General features: G+C 50.8%; 1 protein-coding gene across 4 annotated transcripts in view; it reads right to left on the bottom strand.

The window, feature by feature from the left end:
* Positions 1-25,240, bottom strand: part of TEX55 (testis expressed 55) — an 83,741-nt gene that overhangs the window by 46,433 nt on the left and 12,068 nt on the right. For all 4 annotated transcript variants that reach the window (XM_077293716.1, XM_077293718.1, XM_077293719.1 and 1 more), the window contains exon 3: positions 4,131-5,150. In XM_077293716.1, coding sequence (XP_077149831.1) covers positions 4,131-5,150 — 1,020 coding nt within the window. The remainder of the gene's footprint in view (positions 1-4,130; positions 5,151-25,240) is intronic.

The raw sequence follows: 25,240 nt of genomic DNA, 5'->3' as shown, positions 1-25,240 counted from the left end.
ATTCACGACCTTTTTGTCTCTCGCAATCTTGCCTTCCTTGGCCTCACAGAAACATGGCTAACACCCTCTGACACCGCCTCCCCTGCTGCGCTGTGTTACGGAGGCCTCCACTTCACCCACACCCCTCGACCCGGCAACAGACATGGTGGAGGAGTGGGTCTTCTCCTTTCTTCTAACCCAATTCCACTTCTACCCTCCCTTATCCTCCCCTCTTTTGAAGTCCACTCTGTCCGCATCTACTCTCCCTCCAACCTCCAAGTGGCCATCATATACTGACCTCCAGGCCCAGCCACTGCCTTTATTGACCAATTCTCCACCTGGCTTCTTCACTTTCTCTCTGCTGACATTCCCACCATCATCATGGGTGACTTCAACATCCCCATTGATACTCTTCAGTCAACAGCCTCCAAACTTCTGTCCCTTACCTCATCCTTTGGACTTACTCAGTGGTCCTCCGCAGCCACCCACACAGACGGACATACACTAGACCTCGTCTTCACCAGTCTCTGCTCTCTATCTAACTTCACCACCTCCCCTCTCCCTCTATCCGACCACCACCTGCTCACCTTCTCATCCCTGTCCTCCTCACCGGTCATCCATGTCCAGCAAAATGCCTCCTCACCAGTCATCCATGTCCAGCAAAATGCGCACCCCCGCAGAAACCTTGCACACCTAGACGCCCACACACTCTCTGACCTACCACTGGCATCCATATCCTCACTCCACGACAGACACTGCCACTGCTTTCTACAATGCCACTCTTGCATCAGCTATTGACACAGTTGCCCCTCTCGTCCATGGCAGAGTGCGACGTATCAATAGACAACCATGGCACAATAACACCACCATAAAGCTCCGGCAAGTGTCCAGGGTTGCGGAGCGACGTTGGAAGAAAACACATTCACAAGACGACTTCACTGCATTCAAACAGGCAACATTCGCTTTTAAATCTGCTCTCACCTCTGCTAAACAGGCCTACTTCACAACCCTCGTATCTTCCCTATCCTACAACCCCAAACAGTTATTCAAAACCTTCAACTCCCTCCTCTGCCCCCACTGCCCCCTCCAACCTCCCTCATCTCTGCTGAGGACTTTGCCACACACTTTAAAAATAAGATCGACCAAACAAGGCAAGTCTTCATTGTTCAACCACCACAACCCCTTTGTATACCAGACCAATACCCAAACCCCATAACCTCCCTCTCCAACATCACTGAAGGGGGCTTAATTGTCTCCTCTCCAAATCGCACCTCACCACCTGTGCGCTCGACCCCATCCCATCTCACCTCCTCCCCAACCTCACCACCACACTTATCCCATCCCTAACCCACCTCTTCAACCTATCACTATCTTCTGGCGCCTTCCCTTCTGCTTTCAAACATGCCACAATCACGCCTATCCTTAAAAAGCCAACCCTCGATCCAACTGCTATGTCCAGCTATCGCCCAATATCGCTGCTCCCATTCGCTTCCAAACTCCTGGAGCAGCACGTCCACTCTGAACTTTCCTCCCACCTCTCATCTAACTTGCTCTTTGACAATCTACAATCTGGTTTCCGCCCCCATCACTCAACTGAGACAGCCCTGACCAAAATCACTAACGACCTACTTACCGCCAAAGCTAATGGACAATACTCTGTACTCCTCCTTCTAGACCTGTCCTCTGCTTTCGACACAGTTGACCACTGCCTTCTACTACAGATCCTCTCCTCCTTTGGCATCAAAGACCTCGCCCTATCCTGGACCTCCTCGTACCTTTCCAACCGCACATTCAGCGTCTCCCACTCCCACACTACCTCCTCTTCCCATCCTCTCTCTGTTGGAGTCCCCCAAGGCTCTGTTCTAGGACCCCTACTCTTCTCAATCTATACACTTGGCTTGGGACAACTCATAAAGTCCCATGGATTCCAGTACCACCTTTATGCTGCTGACACTCAGATCTACCTCTCTGGACCAGACGTCACCTCTCTGCTGTCCAGAATCCCAGAGTGCCTATCAGCCATATCCTCCTTCTTCTCCTCTCGCTTCCTCAAACTCAATGTGGACAAATCTGAACTCATCATCTTTCCTCCATCCCATAGATCTTCCTTACCTGACCTATCTATCGCAATCAATGACATCATGCTTTCCCCCGTACCGGTAGTCCACTGCCTCGGAGTAACCTTCGACTCTGCCCTGTCCTTCAAACCGCACATCCAAGCTCTTTCCACCTTCTGTCGCCTCCAGCTCAAAAACATCTCCAGAATCCGTCCTTTCTTCAACCGTCAATCTACTAAAATGCTTGTGCATGCCCTCATCATCTCCCGCCTTGACTACTGCAACATCCTTTTCTGCGGCCTCCCTGCTAACACCCTTGCACCTCTCCAGTCCATCCTTAACTCTGCTGCCCGACTAATTCATCTCTCTCCTCGCTACACTCCTCTGCTTCCCCCCTCTGCAAATCTCTTCACTGGCTCCCATTCCCTCAGCGTATCCAGTTCAAATTACTAATACTGACCTACAAAGCCATCCATAACCTGTCTCCTCCATATATCTCTGAACTAATCTCCCGATATCTTCCCTCACGTAATCTCCGGTCCTCCCAAGACCTCCTTCTCTCCTCCACACTTATCCACTCCTCATCCAATTGCCTCCAAGACTTCTCACGAATATCCCCCATCCTCTGGAATTCTTTGCCCCAACACGTCTGACTATCAACCACATTCGGAACCTTCAGACGGAACCTGAAAACCCATCTCTTCAGGAAAGCCTACAGCCTGCACTGACCCCGCTGCCTCCTCACCACTACTGGAGTTACCGCCTCACCAACACCAGAGCTACCGCCTCACCAACACCGGAGCTCCTGCAACCCTCAACCTATTGTCTCCAACCCAACAATCCTGTAGAATGTAAGCCCGCAAGGGCATGGTCATCACTCCTCTGTATCAGTCTGTAATTGTTAGTTTGTTTACTGTAAGTGATGTCTGTAATTTGTATGTAACCCCTTCTCATGTACAGCACCATGGAATCAATGGTGCTATATAAATAAATAATAATAATATACGGTGCAGTCACATGCCCCCATATACAGTGCAGTCACATGCCCCCATATACAGTGCAGTCACATGCCCCCATATACAGTGCAGTCACATGCCCCCATATACACTGCAGTCACATGCCCCCATATAAAGTGCAGTCACATGCCCCCATATAAAGTGCAGTCACATGCCCCCCCAGTCACAGTACAGTCATATGCCCCTAATTCAGAGGGCAGACACATGCACCATATCTACATGCCCGTTCCATCATCCAGAAGGGCGCGGGAGCGCCGTTGTTCCTACCCGAGGGGTCACCACAAGCCTCACACTGACAAGACGGCCATTTACATAGATGTCAATCCCTATGTCAGAAGGTGCCTACCACAAACGTGGATGTCCAGCCCTATACCAGAAGGCCCTATACTGAAAAGACGGCCACGTATCCTAGAGACCAGTTTCATGCTATCAGTGACTGGACATCTATTAAGGGGTCTGTTCTTCCCCTCTATTTTGCCTCTCTTACATACTCACCTGGAACCAAGTAACCACATGATTAAGACCCGGGAGGGTCGAAACGTTGGGTTTTTGGTCATTCTGATCTCTTTGAGGGGCATGGCGTTATCCCCAGTTGCCCTCCGTTAATCTAAAGTCTTGTGAATAGATCACATGGGGAAAAAACGTAAAACACCCCTCCACAAATGCCACCCGCAGTTTCAAAATTGGCCCCAAACCTCCCAGCAGTGTCATTGCCAGTGAACTGAAGCCGTCAACATTCCAATCTGATATCTTGTATTAAATGGAGATTCTGCTCATATAACATATTTGTGGGAGAGATGAGACAATTACAATATAAAGAGGTTGTGCTGAATTTAAGTATGGGCTGGCTTACTTTTTTTTTTTTATAGAAATAGCGCTACTCTTGTGGTTGTGTTTGGTACTGCAGCTCAGCCTCATTTATTTGTATCTAATCCTGGACAACTCTGCTCTCAGCTGAGTAGTGGATGCCATAGGATCCAATGTAACTGGATACACTGCAATCACTTCTCAGCTAAAGAGCCACAAGTTGTGGGCCACTAATCCTTACATTACTAATAGTCATACTACGTCTACTTACCCCCTGGGCAGGGGGCTGCAATGGTCCTGCAGCGACCATCTCCTGGTCAGAGACTGCTGTTGTGATATCATCTTTGATTCTTTCAGCAGTCATTACGCTCTCCATCGCCTTAGCAGGTAGTACATCTTCTCCTCCAGTGGTTTGGTCGTTGCCAATAGTTTCATGGGCTGGTACTAGTTCTTTATCGAGAACTTTGGTAGAGCTGTCTTCATGGTGGTTGCTCATAGTTTCCACAGGGTTGACAGCTTCACCGCCGACATTTCTGTTTATGGTCGCATCTTCTTTAAAGGTATCCGCTGACTGTATTGAGTGGGAGTTGGGGTGACTGTCATTTGTGCCGATCGTTTCGTGATTTTGGATTTTGTGGTCTTGGGAACCTTCGTCAGTAGATGGTGGACCTGTTTTACTAACAGGATCAATAGTTTCTAGGTTCAGTTTAGAAACTGGTCCAAATATGACTTCAAGCTTTGATAAATCAGGTTTTCCTTGCAAGGAATCTTCCATAGGTTCAGTCTTACCATTCTCATGATTAGATATATTGATGTTTCTTTCTTGCAAGCCCGATAGACTTGAGATGTCTTCATCCTGTTCTTCCTTTTTGGATGTTTTCTTGGTCAGTGAAAGTGATATTTCTTCTTGAGGTGCCTCTTCATTCAATATCACCGGAGATTCTTGTTTCTGTACGTCCTCTATGGATCTGTCCTTGGACAGCAGTGGTGATCTAGTTTCCTCTTGAGATGTTTCCTCATTCAATAATTTCAGAGAATGTTCCACCTGTTCTTCCTCCTTGGATGTGTTCTCAGTCAGCGGTGGTGATCCTCTTTCTTCTTGGGATATCTTCATAGGAGAATCTTCTCCAACCTTCTTGAAGGACAGGTCATCATGTTCCTCAGAGGCAACTACAAGGTTCTCCTGTTTGGTTGTCTCTTCTCCGAACCCATCGTCTTTGGGTTGACCATCCTGAGGATGTGATGAGGTCAATGTTTCAGAGGTTGTGCCACCTTCGGTAATTACAGCTTCCTGATGTGAACAGAAAGAAATCAGATAGAAGAGCTAACTGAACTCTATGCACTTACAACATCACATCAATTATGCCTGCTTAGATGGTTTGGAAGTAGGGTCGCTGTTAATTAAGCCTATCAGCAATGTGTAGAGGAAACAACAAGAAGATACCCATATAGCCCTTGATTGGGTACATTGGGTCCCTTCCTGTCTAAGAGAGCAATTACCATGTGAGGTACTCATAAAAACTATTCTCCTAATGATGACTTGGTTGAACCCTTACCAATATGCCATTTTTACTTCCATATTTTAGTACCCTTATGTTCAAGTTCTTTGGTTAAACTGCTCAATCATGGTGCCCAATGCTTTGGTACACCAGTCCATCCCTGATACTGAATGCTACAGATGGATCTCATGATTTTTCTCCTAAGTCTATTTTTTGTGATCCTTCGACATCCATTGCCATCTCCATCATTGGGGACAACCACTTTTTGCGTCACAAAGGGTAGAGCTATGCATAGGAAGAAGTCCAAATGTGGACAGGTCAATGAATCTTCTCTGACAGTCCACTCACAATACACATGTAGGTGGTGGTGACCCACTTAACCCTCAGGGCTCCTGTGCAAAGTCTGCACGTAAATATGTACAGTATAGGACAGCTCTTGTCCATAGCAAACATAGGTTTGTCCAGTCTATCCTTAGTCCTCTTTATTTACTATGCAATTGTACTAGGCAGAACGCACAATCCTTAGGGTGACTTTACACATAAGACGAATGTCGAATGAACCCACCAATGTCATGAGGACTGGCCGAGCACCTAATGTGTGTGTATGGAAGTGTCCAACTTTCCGCTGATGACAGATGCTGGGGGAACGAGACAATATGGCAGATCCTTCATTTTCAAGGGAAAGAAGCCAGCGCCGAACGCATCTGCCAGTTGCTTACATCCATCTTCCCAATGAGAACATGCATGCTCGGACAACCTGAGTGTGTATGTTTAGATTGTGGGAGAAATATTTGTTGGCCGAATGGGCTCCTTTAGTCTGTGATCAGTGCAATATGGTAAAAACAAAGCACCTGTCATGTGACAGTGGTTCTGCACTCAATGAGTCTACTGCAACCATATCGGTCAGATGTAGGCCAGGTGGAGGGTCATCTTAGCTGGTGATGACCCCTCTACACTCGGTGCCTCTGAAGAAGCACATTCAGGGATGTGTTTGTGAATAGTGGTGGTGGGTCCACTTACCCTTTAGGGCTCTACTGTATGTAGTACTACAATTGATGACTGATCTGCCTGTGGGATAATCATCGTCATCGCATACAGAAAAGAGATGACAAAGATCAAAGTGGACCCCCATTATGGTGCTGGGTTACACCATACGAGATAGCAAGGAAATGCCTTTTGGTCAGTCAATCAGTAGTAAAATCAATGGGAACAACCAGTTCTTCGACAAACAGAAGCCCCTGGTCTGTAAATCAACTATGCTTTCAGTTTTTTTCTCCTGTCTTCTGGATAAACTTGTTGTATAGTCAAGCCAAGGGTGGTGGGTAGACAGGAGGCCTGTTTGGACTCTGATGCCCCCCTACACCATGTCCCAAACCCTCATTTTTACACAGATAAGGTTTCCTCTCTATTCCTCATCCTCCAAATGAACTCAAAGGGAGAAGGCACAAGAGTGGTTACGTGGTTGGACGCTGCCAAAGCACTTTATAGTGTAGAATGGAATTACCTGTGGGCAGTTTGAAAAAAATCGGATTTGTGCCTTACTACATTGCTTAACTCGGCTCTCCCCAGTTGCTAAAATTCGAGTGAATGACCAGCTCTCTGAGGCTTTTAAAATTACAGATGGGTACTAGATAGGGATGTCCGTTGTCGCCCTTTCTCTGTGCCCCGGCCACTGAACCCTTGTCGTGTAGCCTAAGAGAGTCCAGAGATCTTACTGGGTTTAAATGTGGAGAAATAAAAGAGCGAGTGAGTCTCTATGCAGATGATATCCTCAATAAGTCCAAGAATGTCAATCATAGCAGACTTCGGAAGGTTGTCAGGTTTATCAATGAATTGGAATAAATCTGTCCCGATGTCAGTAGATCCTCTGCCCCATTCTCCAATAGTTACAAATTGTAGACAAGTTTGGGAATAAGTGTCAGCACCAAGCCAAAAGAATATGGAACACGAAAAGAAAACCCTTTGTTAGATACATTTAGAACTAAGGTGAATGCATGGTCCAAACCCCCGCTATCAGTTATAGGTGGAGGAAATCAAGATGATCCTTATGCCATAATTGTTACAAGTGCTACAAGACGCTCCTTGGTGTTTTCCTCCCCCCATAGTTTATAAAGTACAAACGTAATATGGCGTAAAGAGCGTGCTCACATAAAACTACAAACTCTCCAACGTCATAAAGATGTGGTTGGACCGGCCATTCATGATCCATGGCTGTTATTGCAATGTTGCGATCACCAAAAAAACGTAATTCTTGCGTTTTTATGTTTTTTCTCATTACGCCATTTACCGGTCGGATTAATTATTTTTATAATTTGACAGATCGGATGTTTCTGAATGCTGCAATACCAAATATGTGTGGGGTCTTTAATGTTTTATTTTGAATGGGACAATAGAAGGGGTTGGGATCTGAACTTTTATATTTTAAAATGTTCTTTATATTTTTTAAAAACTTTTTTTTCTTCTTACATGCTTCAACGCTCTTCTTAGAAGACTTGAAGCGGCGATCATCTGATCGCTTGTGCACATAGTGCTTCAGCCCCCCTGTTCTATGTGGATAAAATGTCCATCTGCTATGATCGTCGGTGGGCCAAGGGGCAGCGCTCATAGCAATTCGGCAATGACAACCACAGGGGTCTTCTGCAGACCTCGGGTTGTCTAGCCAACCCATCGTCGTCAGTCATGTGACAATGGGGCCAATGGGCAGAGCTAATGAAGCGCATCCGCTTTGCGTGAGTTAAATGTCGCTGTCAGAGATTGTTAACAGATCCCCATATATGATGCCCCCGGAAGAAGCAGGCAGGCGAAACGCACGTCGGGGTGAGGGGACGCCATTTATGCAAGGTAATATATTCTTTTCTACACTGGTTTACTGCGGATGGGTGTTTTTGGTCACATGTATTCTCATTTGTATTGCTGCCTTCTATAAGGCCACTGTGCTGGTTATCATAATCCTTTTATAGGCAGTGAATACACTATTAAGGTTTTTGGGCTGGCCATTCTACTGGGTTATGTTGTAGTATTACCATTCGTTGTTGTATATCATTATTGTATAATCTGTTGTATCGGCGTGGGCATCTATCTATGTAGTCAAGCTATTCAGTACATACAATTTATTATTGAGTATACCTATAGATATAGCCTTGTATTGTGGTGTCCCCTACGGTACATTTTTGCTTTTTTTATCATGTTATTTTAAAAAATATTAATAAAGATTGGTTTTAATATTGAATGGGACCTCTTCTTCTCGCATGTAACGATGTGGGATTAGTTGAAGATGGAGTGGATCCCGACTTGCCCCTATTCATAGGTATCTCTCGTATCTTATTTCAGGCACTTCATTGGTTAAGGCACACAACTTTAGCTATGGAGGCCCAAAAATCTAACTAGAGAGAGAATATTTATCATGTGATCCCTTTATTTTTTGTCCCCTTTTTCCCCTTCTTCTCCCCCCTTCTACGAATGTTATACTCCCGTTATTCTAGAACTGCTCTGAAAATGAAAATGCTCCTCTCTGGGATGTCGGGAATCGAAGGCAAGATACTTTGTTTATGTTTTATACTATGGAATTATTATGTCATTTATGTTATTTGAAAGATGGAAAATGTGGATTTGGAGATTTTCAATAAAAATGATTTGATTTAAAAAAAAAAAAAAAGGTAAGATTTCCTCCTGGGAGAAGTTTTTGTCCCATTTCCAGGCTGCTCCGACGCCGCGCTCTCGGTTGGAGTCACTTTAACAACTTGCCAATAATCAGCCGGGGACGGCCCGGGATCTGCTGCTATGCAGCGCATTCCTAAATAGCTTGTGTCTATTTTAGGAAAATGCAGCAAAATCGCCCTTGTCGCAGCTATTTTAATCCAGGAGACGAAAGGCAGATCCAGCTCGTCACTGCCAAACGTCTCCAGATACATCATCGCTCCACGCTAGAGGGAGCGGGCATCATAATCAATGCGCGCCATGCAGTCATTATAGGGGAGCGCGGCATGGCCGTATCATTAACTGATATCAATTAGCATCACAGTTCAACGGATCATGCAGGTTGCGGAGTTAAAGGGAACCTGGACCCAGGATACGTCATCATCGCATTAATATTATACCTTATAAGACGGAACCAACGGGCATGAATGTGGCCGATAAATAACCACCTGCAAATGGGTAAGCGTGTGCGACCACCTTTACTGTACACAGTGAATAGGGCAGAAGTGAGCGTGTGTGACCACCTCTACTATAGAGAGTGAATGGGGCAGTAGTGAGCGTGTGCGATCACCTCTACTATACACAGTGAATGGGGCGGTAGTGAGCGTGTGCAACCACCTCTACTATACACAGTGAATGGGGCGGTACTGAGCGTGTGCGACCACCTCTACTATAGACGGTGAATGAGGCGGTAGTGAGCGTGTGCGACCACCTCTACTATAGACAGTGAATGGGGCGGTACTGAGCGTGTGCGACCACCTCTACTATAGACAGTAAATGGGGCGGTAGTGAGCGTGTGCGACCACCTCTACTATAGAGAGTGAATGGGAAGGTACTGAGCGTGTGCGACCACCTCTTCTATACACAGTGAATGGGGCGGTACTGAGCGTGTGCGACCACCTCTACTATAGAGAGTGAATGGGGCGGTAGTGAGCGTGTGCGACCACCTCTACTATAGAGAGTGAATGGGGCGGTAGTGAGCGTGTGCGACCACCTCTTCTATACACAGTGAATGGGGCGGTACTGAGCGTGTGCGACCACCTCTACTATAGAGAGTGAATGGGGCAGTAGTGAGCGTGTGCGACCACCTCTACTATAGAGAGTGAATGGGGAGGTAGTGAGGGTGTGCGACCACCTCTACTATACACAGTGAATGGGGCGGTAGTGAGCGTGTGCGACCACCTCTACTATAGAGAGTGAATGGGGAGGTAGTGAGCATGTGCGACCACCTCTTCTATACACAGTGAATGGGGCGGTACTGAGCATGTGCGACCACCTCTACTATAGAGAGTGAATGGGGCGGTACTGAGCGTGTGCGACCACCTCTACTATACACAGTGAATGGGGCGGTACTGAGCGTGTGCGACCACCTCTACTATAGACAGTGAATGGGGCGGTAGTGAGCGTGTGCGACCACCTGTACTATAGAGAGTGAATGGGGAGGTAGTGAGCGTGTGCGACCACCTCTTCTATACACAGTGAATGGGGCGGTACTGAGCGTGTGCGACCACCTCTACTATAGAGAGTGAATGGGGCAGTAGTGAGCGTGTGCGACCACCTCTACTATACACAGTGAATGGGGCGGTAGTGAGCGTGTGCGACCACCTCTACTATAGACAGTGAATGGGGCGGTACTGAGCGTGTGCGACCACCTCTACTATAGACAGTGAATGGGGCGGTAGTGAGCGTGTGCGACCACCTCTTCTATACACAGTGAATGGGTCGGTACTGAGCGTGTGCGACCACCTCTACTATAGAGAGTGAATGGGGCAGTAGTGAGCGTGTGCGACCACCTCTACTATAGAGAGTGAATGGGGAGGTAGCGAGGGTGTGCGACCACCTCTACTATACACAGTGAATGGGGCGGTAGTGAGCGTGTGCGACCACCTCTACTATAGAGAGTGAATGGGGAGGTAGTGAGCATGTTCGACCACCTCTTCTATACACAGTGAATGGGGCGGTACTGAGCATGTGCGACCACCTCTACTATAAAGAGTGAATGGGGCGGTACTGAGCGTGTGCGACCACCTCTACTATACACAGTGAATGGGGCGGTAGTGAGCATGTGCGACCACCTCTACTATAGACAGTGAATGGGGCAGTAGTGAGCGTGTGCGACCACCTCTACTATACACAGTGAATGGGGCGGTAGTGAGCGTGTGCGACCACCTCTACTATAGTGAGTGAATGGGGAGGTAGTGAGCATGTGCGACCACCTCTTCTATACACAGTGAATGGGGCGGTACTGAGCGTGTGCGACCACCTCTACTATAGACAGTGAATGGGGCGGTAGTGAGCGTGTGCGACCATCTCTACTATACACAGTGAATGGGGCGGTAGTGAGCGTGTGCGACCACCTCTACTATAGAGAGTGAATGGGGAGGTAGTGAGCATGTGCGACCACCTCTTCTATACACAGTGAATGGGGCGGTACTGAGCGCGTGCGACCACCTCTACTATAGACAGTGAATGGGGCTGTAGAGAGCGTGTGCGTCCACCTCTACTATAGAGAGTGAATGGGGCGGTAGTGAGCGTGTGCAACCACCTCTATTATACACAGTGAATGGGGCGGTAGTGAGTGTGTGCGACCACCTCTACTATAGACAGTGAATGGGGCGGTAGTGAGCGTGTGCGACCACCTCTACTATACACAGTGAATGGGGCGGTGGTGAGCGTGTGCGACCACCTCTACTATACACAGTGAATGGGGCGGTAGTGAGCGTGTGCGACCACCTCTACTATACACAGTGAATGGGACGGTAGTGAGCGTGTGCGACCACCTCTACTATAGACAGTGAATGGGGCGGTAGTGAGCGTGTGCGACCACCTCTACTATACACAGTGAATGGGGCGGTAGTGAGCGTGTGCGACCACCTCTACTATACACAGTGAATGGGGCGGTAGTGAGCGTGTGCGACCACCTCTACTATACACAGTGAATGGGGCGGTAGTGAGCGTGTGCGACCACCTCTACTATACACAGTGAATGGGGCGGTACTGAGCGTGTGCGACCACCTCTACTATAGACAGTGAATGGGGCGGTACTGAGCGTGTGCGACCACCTCTACTATAGAGAGTGAATGGGGAGGTACTGAGCGTGTGCGACCACCTCTACTATACACAGTGAATGGGGCGGTAGTGAGCGTGTGCGACCACCTCTACTATAGACAGTGAATGGGGCAGTAGTGAGCGTGTGCGACCACCTCTACTATACACAGTGAATGGGGCGGTAGTGAGAGTGTGCGACCACCTCTACTATAGAGAGTGAATGGGGAGGTAGTGAGCATGTGCGACCACCTCTTCTATACACAGTGAATGGGGCGGTACTGAGCGTGTGCGACCACCTCTACTATAGACAGTGAATGGGGCGGTAGTGAGCGTGTGCGTCCACCTCTACTATAGAGAGTGAATGGGGCGGTAGTGAGCGTGTGCGACCACCTCTACTATAGAGAGTGAATGGGGAGGTAGTGAGCGTGTGCGACCACCTCTACTATACACAGTGAATGGGGCGGTACTGAGCGTGTGCGACCACCTCTACTATAGACAGTGAATGGGGCGGTAGTGAGCGTGTGCGTCCACCTCTACTATAGAGAGTGAATGGGGCGGTAGTGAGCGTGTGCGACCACCTCTATTATACACAGTGAATGGGGCGGTAGTGAGCGTGTGCGACCACCTCTACTATAGACAGTGAATGGGGCGGTAGTGAGCGTGTGCGTCCACCTCTACTATAGAGAGTGAATGGGGCGGTAGTGAGCGTGTGCGACCACCTCTACTATACACAGTGAATGGGGCGGTAGTGAGCGTGTATGACCACCTCTACTATACACAGTGAATGGGGCGGTACTGAGCGTGTGCGACCACCTCTACTATAGACAGTGAATGGGGCGGTAGTGAGCGTGTGCGACCACCTCTACTATACACAGTGAATGGGGCGGTAGTGAGCGTGTGCGACCACCTCTACTATACACAGTGAATGGGGCGGTAGTGAGCGTGTGCGACCACCTCTACTATACACAGTGAATGGGACGGTAGTGAGCGTGTGCGACCACCTCTACTATAGACAGTGAATGGGGCGGTAGTGAGCGTGTGCGACCACCTCTACTATACACAGTGAATGGGGCGGTAGTGAGCGTGTATGACCACCTCTACTATACACAGTGAATGGGGCGGTACTGAGCGTGTGCGACCACCTCTACTATACACAGTGAATGGGGCGGTAGTGAGTGTGTGCGACCACCTCTACTATACACAGTGAATGGAGCGGTAGTGAGCGTGTGCGACCACCTCTACTATAGACAGTGAATGGGGCAGTAGTGAGCGTGTGTGACCACCTCTACTATACACAGTGAATGGGGCGGTAGTGAGCGTGTGCGACCACCTCTACTATAGAGAGTGAATGGGGAGGTAGTGAGCATGTGCGACCACCTCTTCTATACACAGTGAATGGGGCGGTACTGAGCGTGTGCGACCACCTCTACTATAGAGAGTGAATGGGGCGGTAGTGAGCGTGTGCGACCACCTCTATTATACACAGTGAATGGGGCGGTAGTGAGTGTGTGCGACCACCTCTATTATACACAGTGAATGGGGCGGTACTGAGCGTGTGCGACCACCTCTACTATAGACAGTGAATGGGGCGGTAGTGAGCGTGTATGACCACCTCTACTATAGACAGTGAATGGGGCGGTACTGAGCGTGTGCGACCACCTCTACTATACACAGTGAATGGGGCGGTAGTGAGTGTGTGCGACCACCTCTACTATAGACAGTAAATGGGGCGGTAGTGAGCGTGTGCAACCACCTCTACTAAACACAGTGAATGGGGCGGTAGTGAGCGTGTGCGACCACCTCTACTATAGACAGTGAATGGGGCGGTAGTGAGAATGTGCAACCACCTCTACTAAACACAGTGAATGGGGCGGTAGTGAGCGTGTGCGACCACCTCTACTATAGACAGTGAATGGGGCGGTAGTGAGCGTGTGCAACCACCTCTACTATAGAGAGTGAATGGGGCAGTAGTGAGCGTGTGCGACCACCTCTACTATAGACAGTGAATGGGGCAGTACTGAGCGTGTGCAACCACCTCTACTATAGACAGTAAATGGGGCGGTAGTGAGTGTGTGCGACCACCTCTACTGTAGAGAGTGAATGGGGCTGTAGTGAGCGTGTGCGACCACCTCTACTATAGACAGTGAATGGGGCGGTACTGAGCGTGTGCGACCACCTCTACTATACACAGTGAATGGGGCGGTACTGAGCCTGTGCGACCACCTCTAGTATAGACACTGAATGGGGCGGTACTGAGCGTGTGTGACCACCTCTACTATAGACAGTGAATGGGGCGGTAGAGAGCGTGTGCGACCACCTCTTCTATACACAGTGAATGGGGCGGTACTGAGCGTGTGCGACCACCTCTACTATAGAGAGTGAATGGGGAGGTAGAGAGCGTGTGCGACCACCTCTTCTATACACAGTGAATGGGGCGGTACTGAGCGTGTGCGACCACCTCTACTATAGAGAGTGAATGGGGCAGTAGTGAGCGTGTGCGACCACCTCTACTATAGACAGTGAATGGGGCGGTAGTGAGCGTGTGCGTCCATCTCTACTACAGAAAGTGAATGGGGAGGTAGTGAGCGTGTGCGACCACCTCTTCTATACACAGTGAATGGGGCGGTACTGAGCGTGTGCGACCACCTCTACTATAGACAGTGAATGGGGCGGTAGTGAGCGTGTGCGACCACCTCTACTATACACAGTGAATGGGGCGGTAGTGAGCGTGTGCGACAACCTCTACTATAGACAGTGAATGGGGCGGTAGTGAGCGTGTGCGACCACCTCTACTATACACAGTGAATGGGGCGGTAGTGAGCGTGTGCGACCACCTCTATTATACACAGTGAATGGGGCGGTACTGAGCGTGTGCGACCACCTCTACTATAGAGAGTGAATGGGGCGGTACTGAGCGTGTGCGACCACCTCTACTATACACAGTGAATGGGGCGGTACTGAGCGTGTGCGACCACCTCTACTATAGAGAGTGAATGGGGAGGTAGTGAGCATGTGCGACCACCTCTTCTATACACAGTGAATGGGGCGGTAGTGAGCGTGTGCGTCCACCTCTACTATAGAGAGTGAATGGGGCGGTAGTGAGCGTGTGCGACCACCTCTACTAAAGACAGTGAATGGGGAGGTAGTGAGCATGTGCGACCACCTCTTCTATACACAGAGAATGGGGCGGTAGTGAGCGTGTGCGTCCACCTCTACTATAGAGAGTGAATGGGGCGGTAGTGAGCGTGTGCGACCACCTCTACTATAGAGAGTGAATGGGGAGGTAGTGAGCATGTGCGACCACCTCTTCTATACACAGTGAATGGGGCGGTAGTGAGCGTGTGCGTCCACCTCTACTATAGAGAGTGAATGGGGAGGTAGTGAGCATGTGCGACCACCTCTTCTATACACAGTGAATGGGGCGGTAGTGAGCGTGTGCGACCACCTCTACTATAGACAGTGAATGGGGCGGTAGTGAGCGTGTGCGACCACCTCTATTATGCACAGTGAATGGGGCGGTAGGGAGTGTGTGCGACCACCTCTACTATAGACAGTGAATGGGGCGGTAGTGAGCGTGTGCGACCACCTCTACTATACACAGTGAATGGGGAGGTAGTGAGCGTGTGCGACCACCTCTACTATACACAGTGAATGGGGCGGTAGTGAGCGTGTGCGACCACCTCTACTATAGACAGTGAATGGGGCGGTAGTGAGCGTGTGCGACCACCTCTACTATACACAGTGAATGGGGCGGTAGTGAGCGTGTGCGACCACCTCTATTATACACAGTGAATGGGGCGGTAGTGAGTGTGTGCGACCACCTCTACTATAGACAGTGAATGGGGCGGTAGTGAGCGTGTGCGACCACCTCTTCTATACACAGTGAATGGGGCGGTAGTGAGCGTGTGCGACCACCTCTACTATAGACAGTGAATGGGGCAGTAGTGAGCGTGTGCGACCACCTCTTCTATACACAGTGAATGGGGCGGTACTGAGCGTGTGCGACCACCTCTACTATAGACAGTGAATGGGGCGGTAGTGAGCGTGTGCGTCCACCTCTCCTATAGTCAGTGAATGGGCCGGTAGTGAGCGTGTGCAACCACCTCTACTATAGACAGTGAATGGGGTGGTAGTGAGCGTGTGCGACCACCTCTACTATAGAGAGTGAATGGGGCTGTAGTGAGCGTGTGCGACCACCTCTACTATACACAGTAAATGGGCCAGTACTGAGCGTGTGCGACCACCTCTACTATAGACACTGAATGGGGCGGTACTGAGCATGTGCGACCACCTCTACTATAGACAGTGAATGGGGCGGTACTAAGCGTGTGCGGCCACCTCTACTATATACAGTGAATGGGGCGGTACTGAGCTTGTGCGACCACCTCTACTATAGACAGTGAATGGGGCAGTAGTGAGCGTGTGTGACCACCTCTACTATAGACAGTGAATGGGGCGGTACTGAGCTTGTGCGACCACCTCTACTATACACAGTGAATGGGGCGGTACTGAGCTTGTGCGACCACCTCTACTATACACAGTGAATGGGGCGGTACTGAGCTTGTGCGACCACCTCTACTATAGACAGTGAATGGGGCAGTAGTGAGCGTGTGTGACCACCTCTACTATAGACAGTGAATGGGGCGGTACTGAGCGTGTGCGACCACCTCTACTATAGACAGTGAATGGGGCAGTAGTGAGCGTGTGTGACCACCTCTACTATAGACAGTGAATGGGGCAGTAGTGAGCGTGTGTGACCACCTCTACTATAGACAGTGAATGGGGCGGTACTGAGCGTGTGCGACCACCTCTACTATACACAGTGAATGGGGCGGTACTGAGCTTGTGCGACCACCTCTACTATAGACAGTGAATGGGGCAGTAGTGAGCGTGTGTGACCACCTCTACTATAGACAGTGAATGGGGCGGTACTGAGCGTGTGCGACCACCTCTACTATAGACAGTGAATGGGGCAGTAGTGAGCGTGTGTGACCACCTCTACTATAGACAGTGAATGGGGCAGTAGTGAGCGTGTGTGACCACCTCTACTATAGACAGTGAATGGGGCGGTACTGAGCGTGTGCGACCACCTCTACTATAGACAGTGAATGGGGCAGTAGTGAGCGTGTGTGACCACCTCTACTATAGACAGTGAATGGGGCAGTAGTGAGCGTGTGTGACCACCTCTACTATAGACAGTGAATGGGGCGGTACTGAGCGTGTGCGACCACCTCTACAATAGACAGTGAATGGGGCGGTACTGAGCGTGTGCGACCACCTCTTCTATACACAGTGAATGGGGCGGTACTGAGCGTGTGCGACCACCTCTACTATACACAGTGAATGGGGCGGTAGTGAGCGTGTGCGACCACCTCTACTATAGACAGTGAATGGGGCGGTACTGAGCGTGTGCGACCACCTCTACAATAGACAGTGAATGGGGCGGTACTGAGCGTGTGCGACCACCTCTACTATAGACAGTGAATGGGGCGGTAGTGAGCGTGTGCGATCATCTCTACTATAGACAGTGAATGGGGCGGTACTGAGCGTGTGCGACCACCTCTACTATAGATAGTGAATGGGGCGGTACTGAGCGTGTGCGACCACCTCTACTATAGACAGTGAATGGGGCGGTAGTGAGCGTGTGCGACCACCTCTTCTATACACAGTGAATGGGGCGGTACTGAGCGTGTGCGACCACCTCTACTATAGACAGTGAATGGGGCAGTAGTGAGCGTGTGCGACCACCTCTACTATAGACAGTGAATGGGGCAGTAGTGAGCGTGTGTGACCACCTCTACTATAGACAGTGAATGGGGCGGTACTGAGCGTGTGCGACCACCTCTACTATAGACAGTGAATGGGGCGGTAGTGAGCGTGTGCGACCACCTCTACTATAGAGAGTGAATGGGGAGGTAGTGAGCATGTGCGACCACCTCTTCTATACACAGTGAATGGGGCGGTAGTGAGCGTGTGCGACCACCTCTACTATAGAGAGTGAATGGGGAGGTAGTGAGCATGTGCGACCACCTCTTCTATACACAGTGAATGGGGCGGTAGTGAGCGTGTGCGTCCACCTCTACTATAGAGAGTGAATGGGGAGGTAGTGAGCATGTGCGACCACCTCTTCTATACACAGTGAATGGGGCGGTAGTGAGCGTGTGCGACCACCTCTACTATAGACAGTGAATGGGGCGGTAGTGAGCGTGTGCGACCACCTCTATTATACACAGTGAATGGGGCGGTAGGGTGTGTGTGCGACCACCTCTACTATAGACAGTGAATGGGGCGGTAGTGAGCGTGTGCGACCACCTCTACTATACACAGTGAATGGGGAGGTAGTGAGCGTGTGCGACCACCTCTACTATACACAGTGAATGGGGCGGTAGTGAGCGTGTGCGACCACCTCTACTATAGACAGTGAATGGGGCGGTAGTGAGCGTGTGCGACCACCTCTACTATACACAGTGAATGGGGCGGTAGTGAGCGTGTGCGACCACCTCTATTATACACAGTGAATGGGGCGGTAGTGAGTGTGTGCGACCACCTCTACTATACACAGTGAATGGGCCGTAGTGAGTGTGTGCGACCACCTCTACTATAGACAGTGAATGGGGCGGTAGTGAGCGTGTGCGACCACCTCTACTATAGACAGTGAATGGGGCGGTAGTGAGTGTGTGCGACTACCTCTACTATAGACAGTGAATGGGGCGGTAGTGAGCGTGTGCGACCACCTCTACTATACACAGTGAATGGGGCGGTAGTGAGCGTGTGCGACCACCTCTACTATAGACAGTGAATGGGGCAGTAGTGAGCGTGTGTGACCACCTCTACTATACACAGTGAATGGGGCGGTAGTGAGCGTGTGCGACCACCTCTACTATAGAGAGTGAATGGGGAGGTAGTGAGCATGTGCGACCACCTCTTCTATACACAGTGAATGGGGCGGTAGTGAGCGTGTGCGACCACCTCTACTATAGACAGTGAATGGGGCAGTAGTGAGCGTGTGCGACCACCTCTTCTATACACAGTGAATGGGGCGGTACTGAGCGTGTGCGACCACCTCTACTATAGACAGTGAATGGGGCGGTAGTGAGCGTGTGCGTCCACCTCTACTATAGTCAGTGAATGGGCCGGTAGTGAGCGTGTGCAACCACCTCTACTATAGACAGTGAATGGGGTGGTAGTGAGCGTGTGCGACCACCTCTACTATAGAGAGTGAATGGGGCTGTAGTGAGCGTGTGCGACCACCTCTACTATACACAGTAAATGGGCCAGTACTGAGCGTGTGCGACCACCTCTACTATACACAGTGAATGGGGCGGTACTGAGTGTGTGCGACCACCTCTACTATAGACACTGAATGGGGCGGTACTGAGCATGTGCGACCACCTCTACTATAGACAGTGAATGGGGCGGTACTAAGCGTGTGCGGCCACCTCTACTATATACAGTGAATGGGGCGGTAGTGAGCGTGTGCGACCACCTCTACTATACACAGTGAATGGGGCGGTACTGAGCGTGTGCGACCACCTCTACTATACACAGTGAATGGGGCGGTACTGAGCTTGTGCGGCCACCTCTACTATATACAGTGAATGGGGCGGTAGTGAGTGTGTGTGACCACCTCTACTATAGACAGTGAATGGGGCGGTAGTGAGCGTGTGCGACCACCTCTACTATAGACAGTGAATGGGGCAGTAGTGAGCGTGTGTGACCACCTCTACTATAGACAGTGAATGGGGCAGTAGTGAGCGTGTGTGACCACCTCTACTATAGACAGTGAATGGGGCGGTACTGAGCGTGTGCGACCACCTCTACTATAGACAGTCAATGGGGCAGTAGTGAGCGTGTGCAACCACCTCTACTATAGACAGTGAATGGGGCGGTACTGAGCGTGTGCGACCACCTCTACTATAGACAGTGAATGGGGCAGTAGTGAGCGTGTGCGACCACCTCTTCTATACACAGTGAATGGGGCGGTACTGAGCGTGTGCGACCACCTCTTCTATACACAGTGAATGGGGCAGTAGTGAGCGTGTGTGACCACCTCTACTATAGACAGTGAATGGGGCGGTACTGAGCGTGTGCGACCACCTCTACAATAGACAGTGAATGGGGCGGTACTGAGCGTGTGCGACCCCCTCTTCTATACACAGTGAATGGGGCGGTACTGAGCGTGTGCGACCACCTCTTCTATACACAGTGAATGGGGCGGTAGTGAGCGTGTGCGACCACCTCTACTATAGACAGTGAATGGGGCAATAGTGAGCGTGTGCGACCACCTCTACTATAGACAGTGAATGGGGCGGTACTGAGCGTGTGCGACCACCTCTACTATAGACAGTGAATGGGGCGGTAGTGAGCGTGTGCGACCACCTCTACTATAGACAGTGAATGGGGCGGTACTGAGCGTGTGCGACCACCTCTACAATAGACAGTGAATGGGGCGGTACTGAGCGTGTGCGACCACCTCTACTATAGACAGTGAATGGGGCGGTAGTGAGCGTGTGCGATCACCTCTACTATAGACAGTGAATGGGGCGGTACTGAGCGTGTGCGACCACCTCTACTATAGACAGTGAATGGGGCGGTACTGAGCGTGTGCGACCACCTCTACTATAGACAGTGAATGGGGCGGTAGTGAGCGTGTGCGACCACCTCTTCTATACACAGTGAATGGGGCGGTACTGAGCGTGTGCGACCACCTCTACTATAGACAGTGAATGGGGCAGTAGTGAGCGTGTGCGACCACCTCTACTATAGACAGTGAATGGGGCAGTAGTGAGCGTGTGTGACCACCTCTACTATAGACAGTGAATGGGGCGGTACTGAGCGTGTGCGACCACCTTTATTATACACAGTGAATGGGGCGGTAGTGAGCGTGTGCGACCACCTCTACTATAGACAGTGCATGGGGCGGTACTGAGCGTGTGCGACCACCTCTACTATACACAGTGAATGGGGCGGTAGTGAGCGTGTGCGACCACCTCTACTATAGACAGTGAATTGGGCGGTAGTGAGCATGTGCGACCACCTCTACTATAGACAGTGAATGGGGTGGTAGTGAGCGTGTGCGACCACCTCTACTATAGACAGTGAATGGGGCGGTAGTGAGCGTGTGCGACCACCTCTACTATAGACAGTGAATGGGGCGGTAGTGAGCGTGTGCGACCACCTCTACTATACACAGTGAATGGGGCGGTACTGAGCGTGTGCGACCACCTTTATTATACACAGTGAATGGGGCGGTAGTGAGCGTGTGCGACCACCTCTACTATACACAGTGAATGGGGCGGTAGTGAGCGTGTGCGACCACCTCTACTATAGACAGTAAATGGGGCGGTAGTGAGCGTGTGCGACCACCTCTACTATAGACAGTGAATGGGGCGGTAGTGAGCGTGTGCGACCACCTCTACTATAGACAGTGAATGAGGTGGTAGTGAGCGTGTTCGACCACCTATACTATAGACAGTGAATGGGGAGGTAGTGAGCGTGTGCGACCACCTCTACTATAGACAGTGAATGGGGCGGTAGTGAGTGTGTGCGACCACCTCTACTATAGACAGTGAATGGGGCGGTAGTGAGTGTGTGCGACCACCTCTACTATAGACAGTAAATGGGGCGGTACTGAGCGTGTGCGACCACCTTTATTATACACAGTGAATGGGGCGGTAGTGAGCGTGTGCGACCACCTCTACTATAGACAGTGAATGGGGCGGTAGTGAGCGTGTGCGACCACCTCTACTATAGACAGTGAATGGGGCGGTAGTGAGCGTGTGCGACCACCTCTACTATACACAGTGAATGGGGCGGTACTGAGCGTGTGCGACCACCTTTATTATACACAGTGAATGGGGCGGTAGTGAGCGTGTGCGACCACCTCTACTATACACAGTGAATGGGGCGGTAGTGAGCGTGTGCGACCACCTCTACTATACACAGTGAATGGGGCGGTACTGAGCGTGTGCGACCACCTTTATTATACACAGTGAATGGGGCGGTAGTGAGCGTGTGCGACCACCTCTACTATACACAGTGAATGGGGCGGTAGTGAGCGTGTGCGACCACCTCTACTATAGACAGTGAATGGGGAGGTAGTGAGCGTGTGCGACCACCTATACTATAGACAGTGAATGGGGCGGTAGTGAGTGTGTGCGACCACCTCTACTATAGACAGTGAATGGGGCGGTACTGAGCGTGTGCGACCACCTCTACTATAGACAGTGAATGGGGCAGTAGTGAGCGTGTGTGACCACCTCTACTATAGACAGTGAATGGGGCGGTACTGAGCGTGTGCGACCACCTCTACTATAGACAGTGAATGGGGCGGTAGTGAGCGTGTGCGACCACCTCTACTATACACAGTGAATGGGGCGGTACTGAGCGTGTGCGACCACCTTTATTATACACAGTGAATGGGGCGGTAGTGAGCGTGTGCGACCACCTCTACTATAGACAGTGCATGGGGCGGTACTGAGCGTGTGCGACCACCTCTACTATACACAGTGAATGGGGCGGTAGTGAGCGTGTGCGACCACCTCTACTATAGACAGTGAATGGGGCGGTAGTGAGCATGTGCGACCACCTCTACTATAGACAGTGAATGGGGTGGTAGTGAGCGTGTGCGACCACCTCTACTATAGACAGTGAATGGGGCGGTAGTGAGCGTGTGCAACCACCTCTACTATAGACAGTGAATGGGGCGGTAGTGAGCGTGTGCGACCACCTCTACTATACACAGTGAATGGGGCGGTACTGAGCGTGTGCGACCACCTTTATTATACACAGTGAATGGGGCGGTAGTGAGCGTGTGCGACCACCTCTACTATACACAGTGAATGGGGCGGTAGTGAGCGTGTGCGACCACCTCTACTATAGACAGTAAATGGGGCGGTAGTGAGCGTGTGCGACCACCTCTACTATAGACAGTGAATGGGGCGGTAGTGAGCGTGTGCGACCACCTCTACTATAGACAGTGAATGAGGTGGTAGTGAGCGTGTTCGACCACCTATACTATAGACAGTGAATGGGGAGGTAGTGAGCGTGTGCGACCACCTCTACTATAGACAGTGAATGGGGCGGTAGTGAGTGTGTGCGACCACCTCTACTATAGACAGTGAATGGGGCGGTAGTGAGTGTGTGCGACCACCTCTACTATAGACAGTAAATGGGGCGGTACTGAGCGTGTGCGACCACCTTTATTATACACAGTGAATGGGGCGGTAGTGAGCGTGTGCGACCACCTCTACTATAGACAGTGAATGGGGCGGTAGTGAGCGTGTGCGACCACCTCTACTATAGACAGTGAATGGGGCGGTAGTGAGCGTGTGCGACCACCTCTACTATACACAGTGAATGGGGCGGTACTGAGCGTGTGCGACCACCTTTATTATACACAGTGAATGGGGCGGTAGTGAGCGTGTGCGACCACCTCTACTATACACAGTGAATGGGGCGGTAGTGAGCGTGTGCGACCACCTCTACTATACACAGTGAATGGGGCGGTACTGAGCGTGTGCGACCACCTTTATTATACACAGTGAATGGGGCGGTAGTGAGCGTGTGCGACCACCTCTACTATACACAGTGAATGGGGCGGTAGTGAGCGTGTGCGACCACCTCTACTATAGACAGTGAATGGGGAGGTAGTGAGCGTGTGCGACCACCTCTACTATAGACAGTGAATGGGGAGGTAGTGAGCGTGTGCGACCACCTATACTATAGACAGTGAATGGGGCGGTAGTGAGTGTGTGCGATCACCTCTACTATAGACAGTGAATGGGGCGGTACTGAGCGTGTGCGACCACCTCTACTATAGACAGTGAATGGGGCGGTACTGAGCGTGTGCGACCACCTCTACTATAGACAGTGAATGGGGCGGTAGTGAGCGTGTGCGACCACCTCTTCTATACACAGTGAATGGGGCGGTACTGAGCGTGTGCGACCACCTCTACTATAGACAGTGAATGGGGCAGTAGTGAGCGTGTGCGACCACCTCTACTATAGACAGTGAATGGGGCAGTAGTGAGCGTGTGTGACCACCTCTACTATAGACAGTGAATGGGGCGGTACTGAGCGTGTGCGACCACCTCTACTATAGACAGTGAATGGGGCGGTAGTGAGCGTGTGCGACCACCTCTACTATACACAGTGAATGGGGCGGTACTGAGCGTGTGCGACCACCTTTATTATACACAGTGAATGGGGCGGTAGTGAGCGTGTGCGACCACCTCTACTATAGACAGTGCATGGGGCGGTACTGAGCGTGTGCGACCACCTCTACTATACACAGTGAATGGGGCGGTAGTGAGCGTGTGCGACCACCTCTACTATAGACAGTGAATTGGGCGGTAGTGAGCATGTGCGACCACCTCTACTATAGACAGTGAATGGGGTGGTAGTGAGCGTGTGCGACCACCTCTACTATAGACAGTGAATGGGGCGGTAGTGAGCGTGTGCGACCACCTCTACTATAGACAGTGAATGGGGCGGTAGTGAGCGTGTGCGACCACCTCTACTATACACAGTGAATGGGGCGGTACTGAGCGTGTGCGACCACCTTTATTATACACAGTGAATGGGGCGGTAGTGAGCGTGTGCGACCACCTCTACTATACACAGTGAATGGGGCGGTAGTGAGCGTGTGCGACCACCTCTACTATAGACAGTAAATGGGGCGGTAGTGAGCGTGTGCGACCACCTCTACTATAGACAGTGAATGGGGCGGTAGTGAGCGTGTGCGACCACCTCTACTATAGACAGTGAATGAGGTGGTAGTGAGCGTGTTCGACCACCTATACTATAGACAGTGAATGGGGAGGTAGTGAGCGTGTGCGACCACCTCTACTATAGACAGTGAATGGGGCGGTAGTGAGTGTGTGCGACCACCTCTACTATAGACAGTGAATGGGGCGGTAGTGAGTGTGTGCGACCACCTCTACTATAGACAGTAAATGGGGCGGTACTGAGCGTGTGCGACCACCTTTATTATACACAGTGAATGGGGCGGTAGTGAGCGTGTGCGACCACCTCTACTATAGACAGTGAATGGGGCGGTAGTGAGCGTGTGCGACCACCTCTACTATAGACAGTGAATGGGGCGGTAGTGAGCGTGTGCGACCACCTCTACTATACA

The sequence above is a fragment of the Ranitomeya variabilis genome, chromosome 3 (assembly GCF_051348905.1).
Source record: "Ranitomeya variabilis isolate aRanVar5 chromosome 3, aRanVar5.hap1, whole genome shotgun sequence".
Taxonomy (NCBI): Eukaryota; Metazoa; Chordata; class Amphibia; order Anura; family Dendrobatidae; genus Ranitomeya; species Ranitomeya variabilis.
The sequence above is the reverse complement of the archived record's forward strand: the minus strand, read 5'-3'. Positions and strand labels throughout refer to the sequence as shown.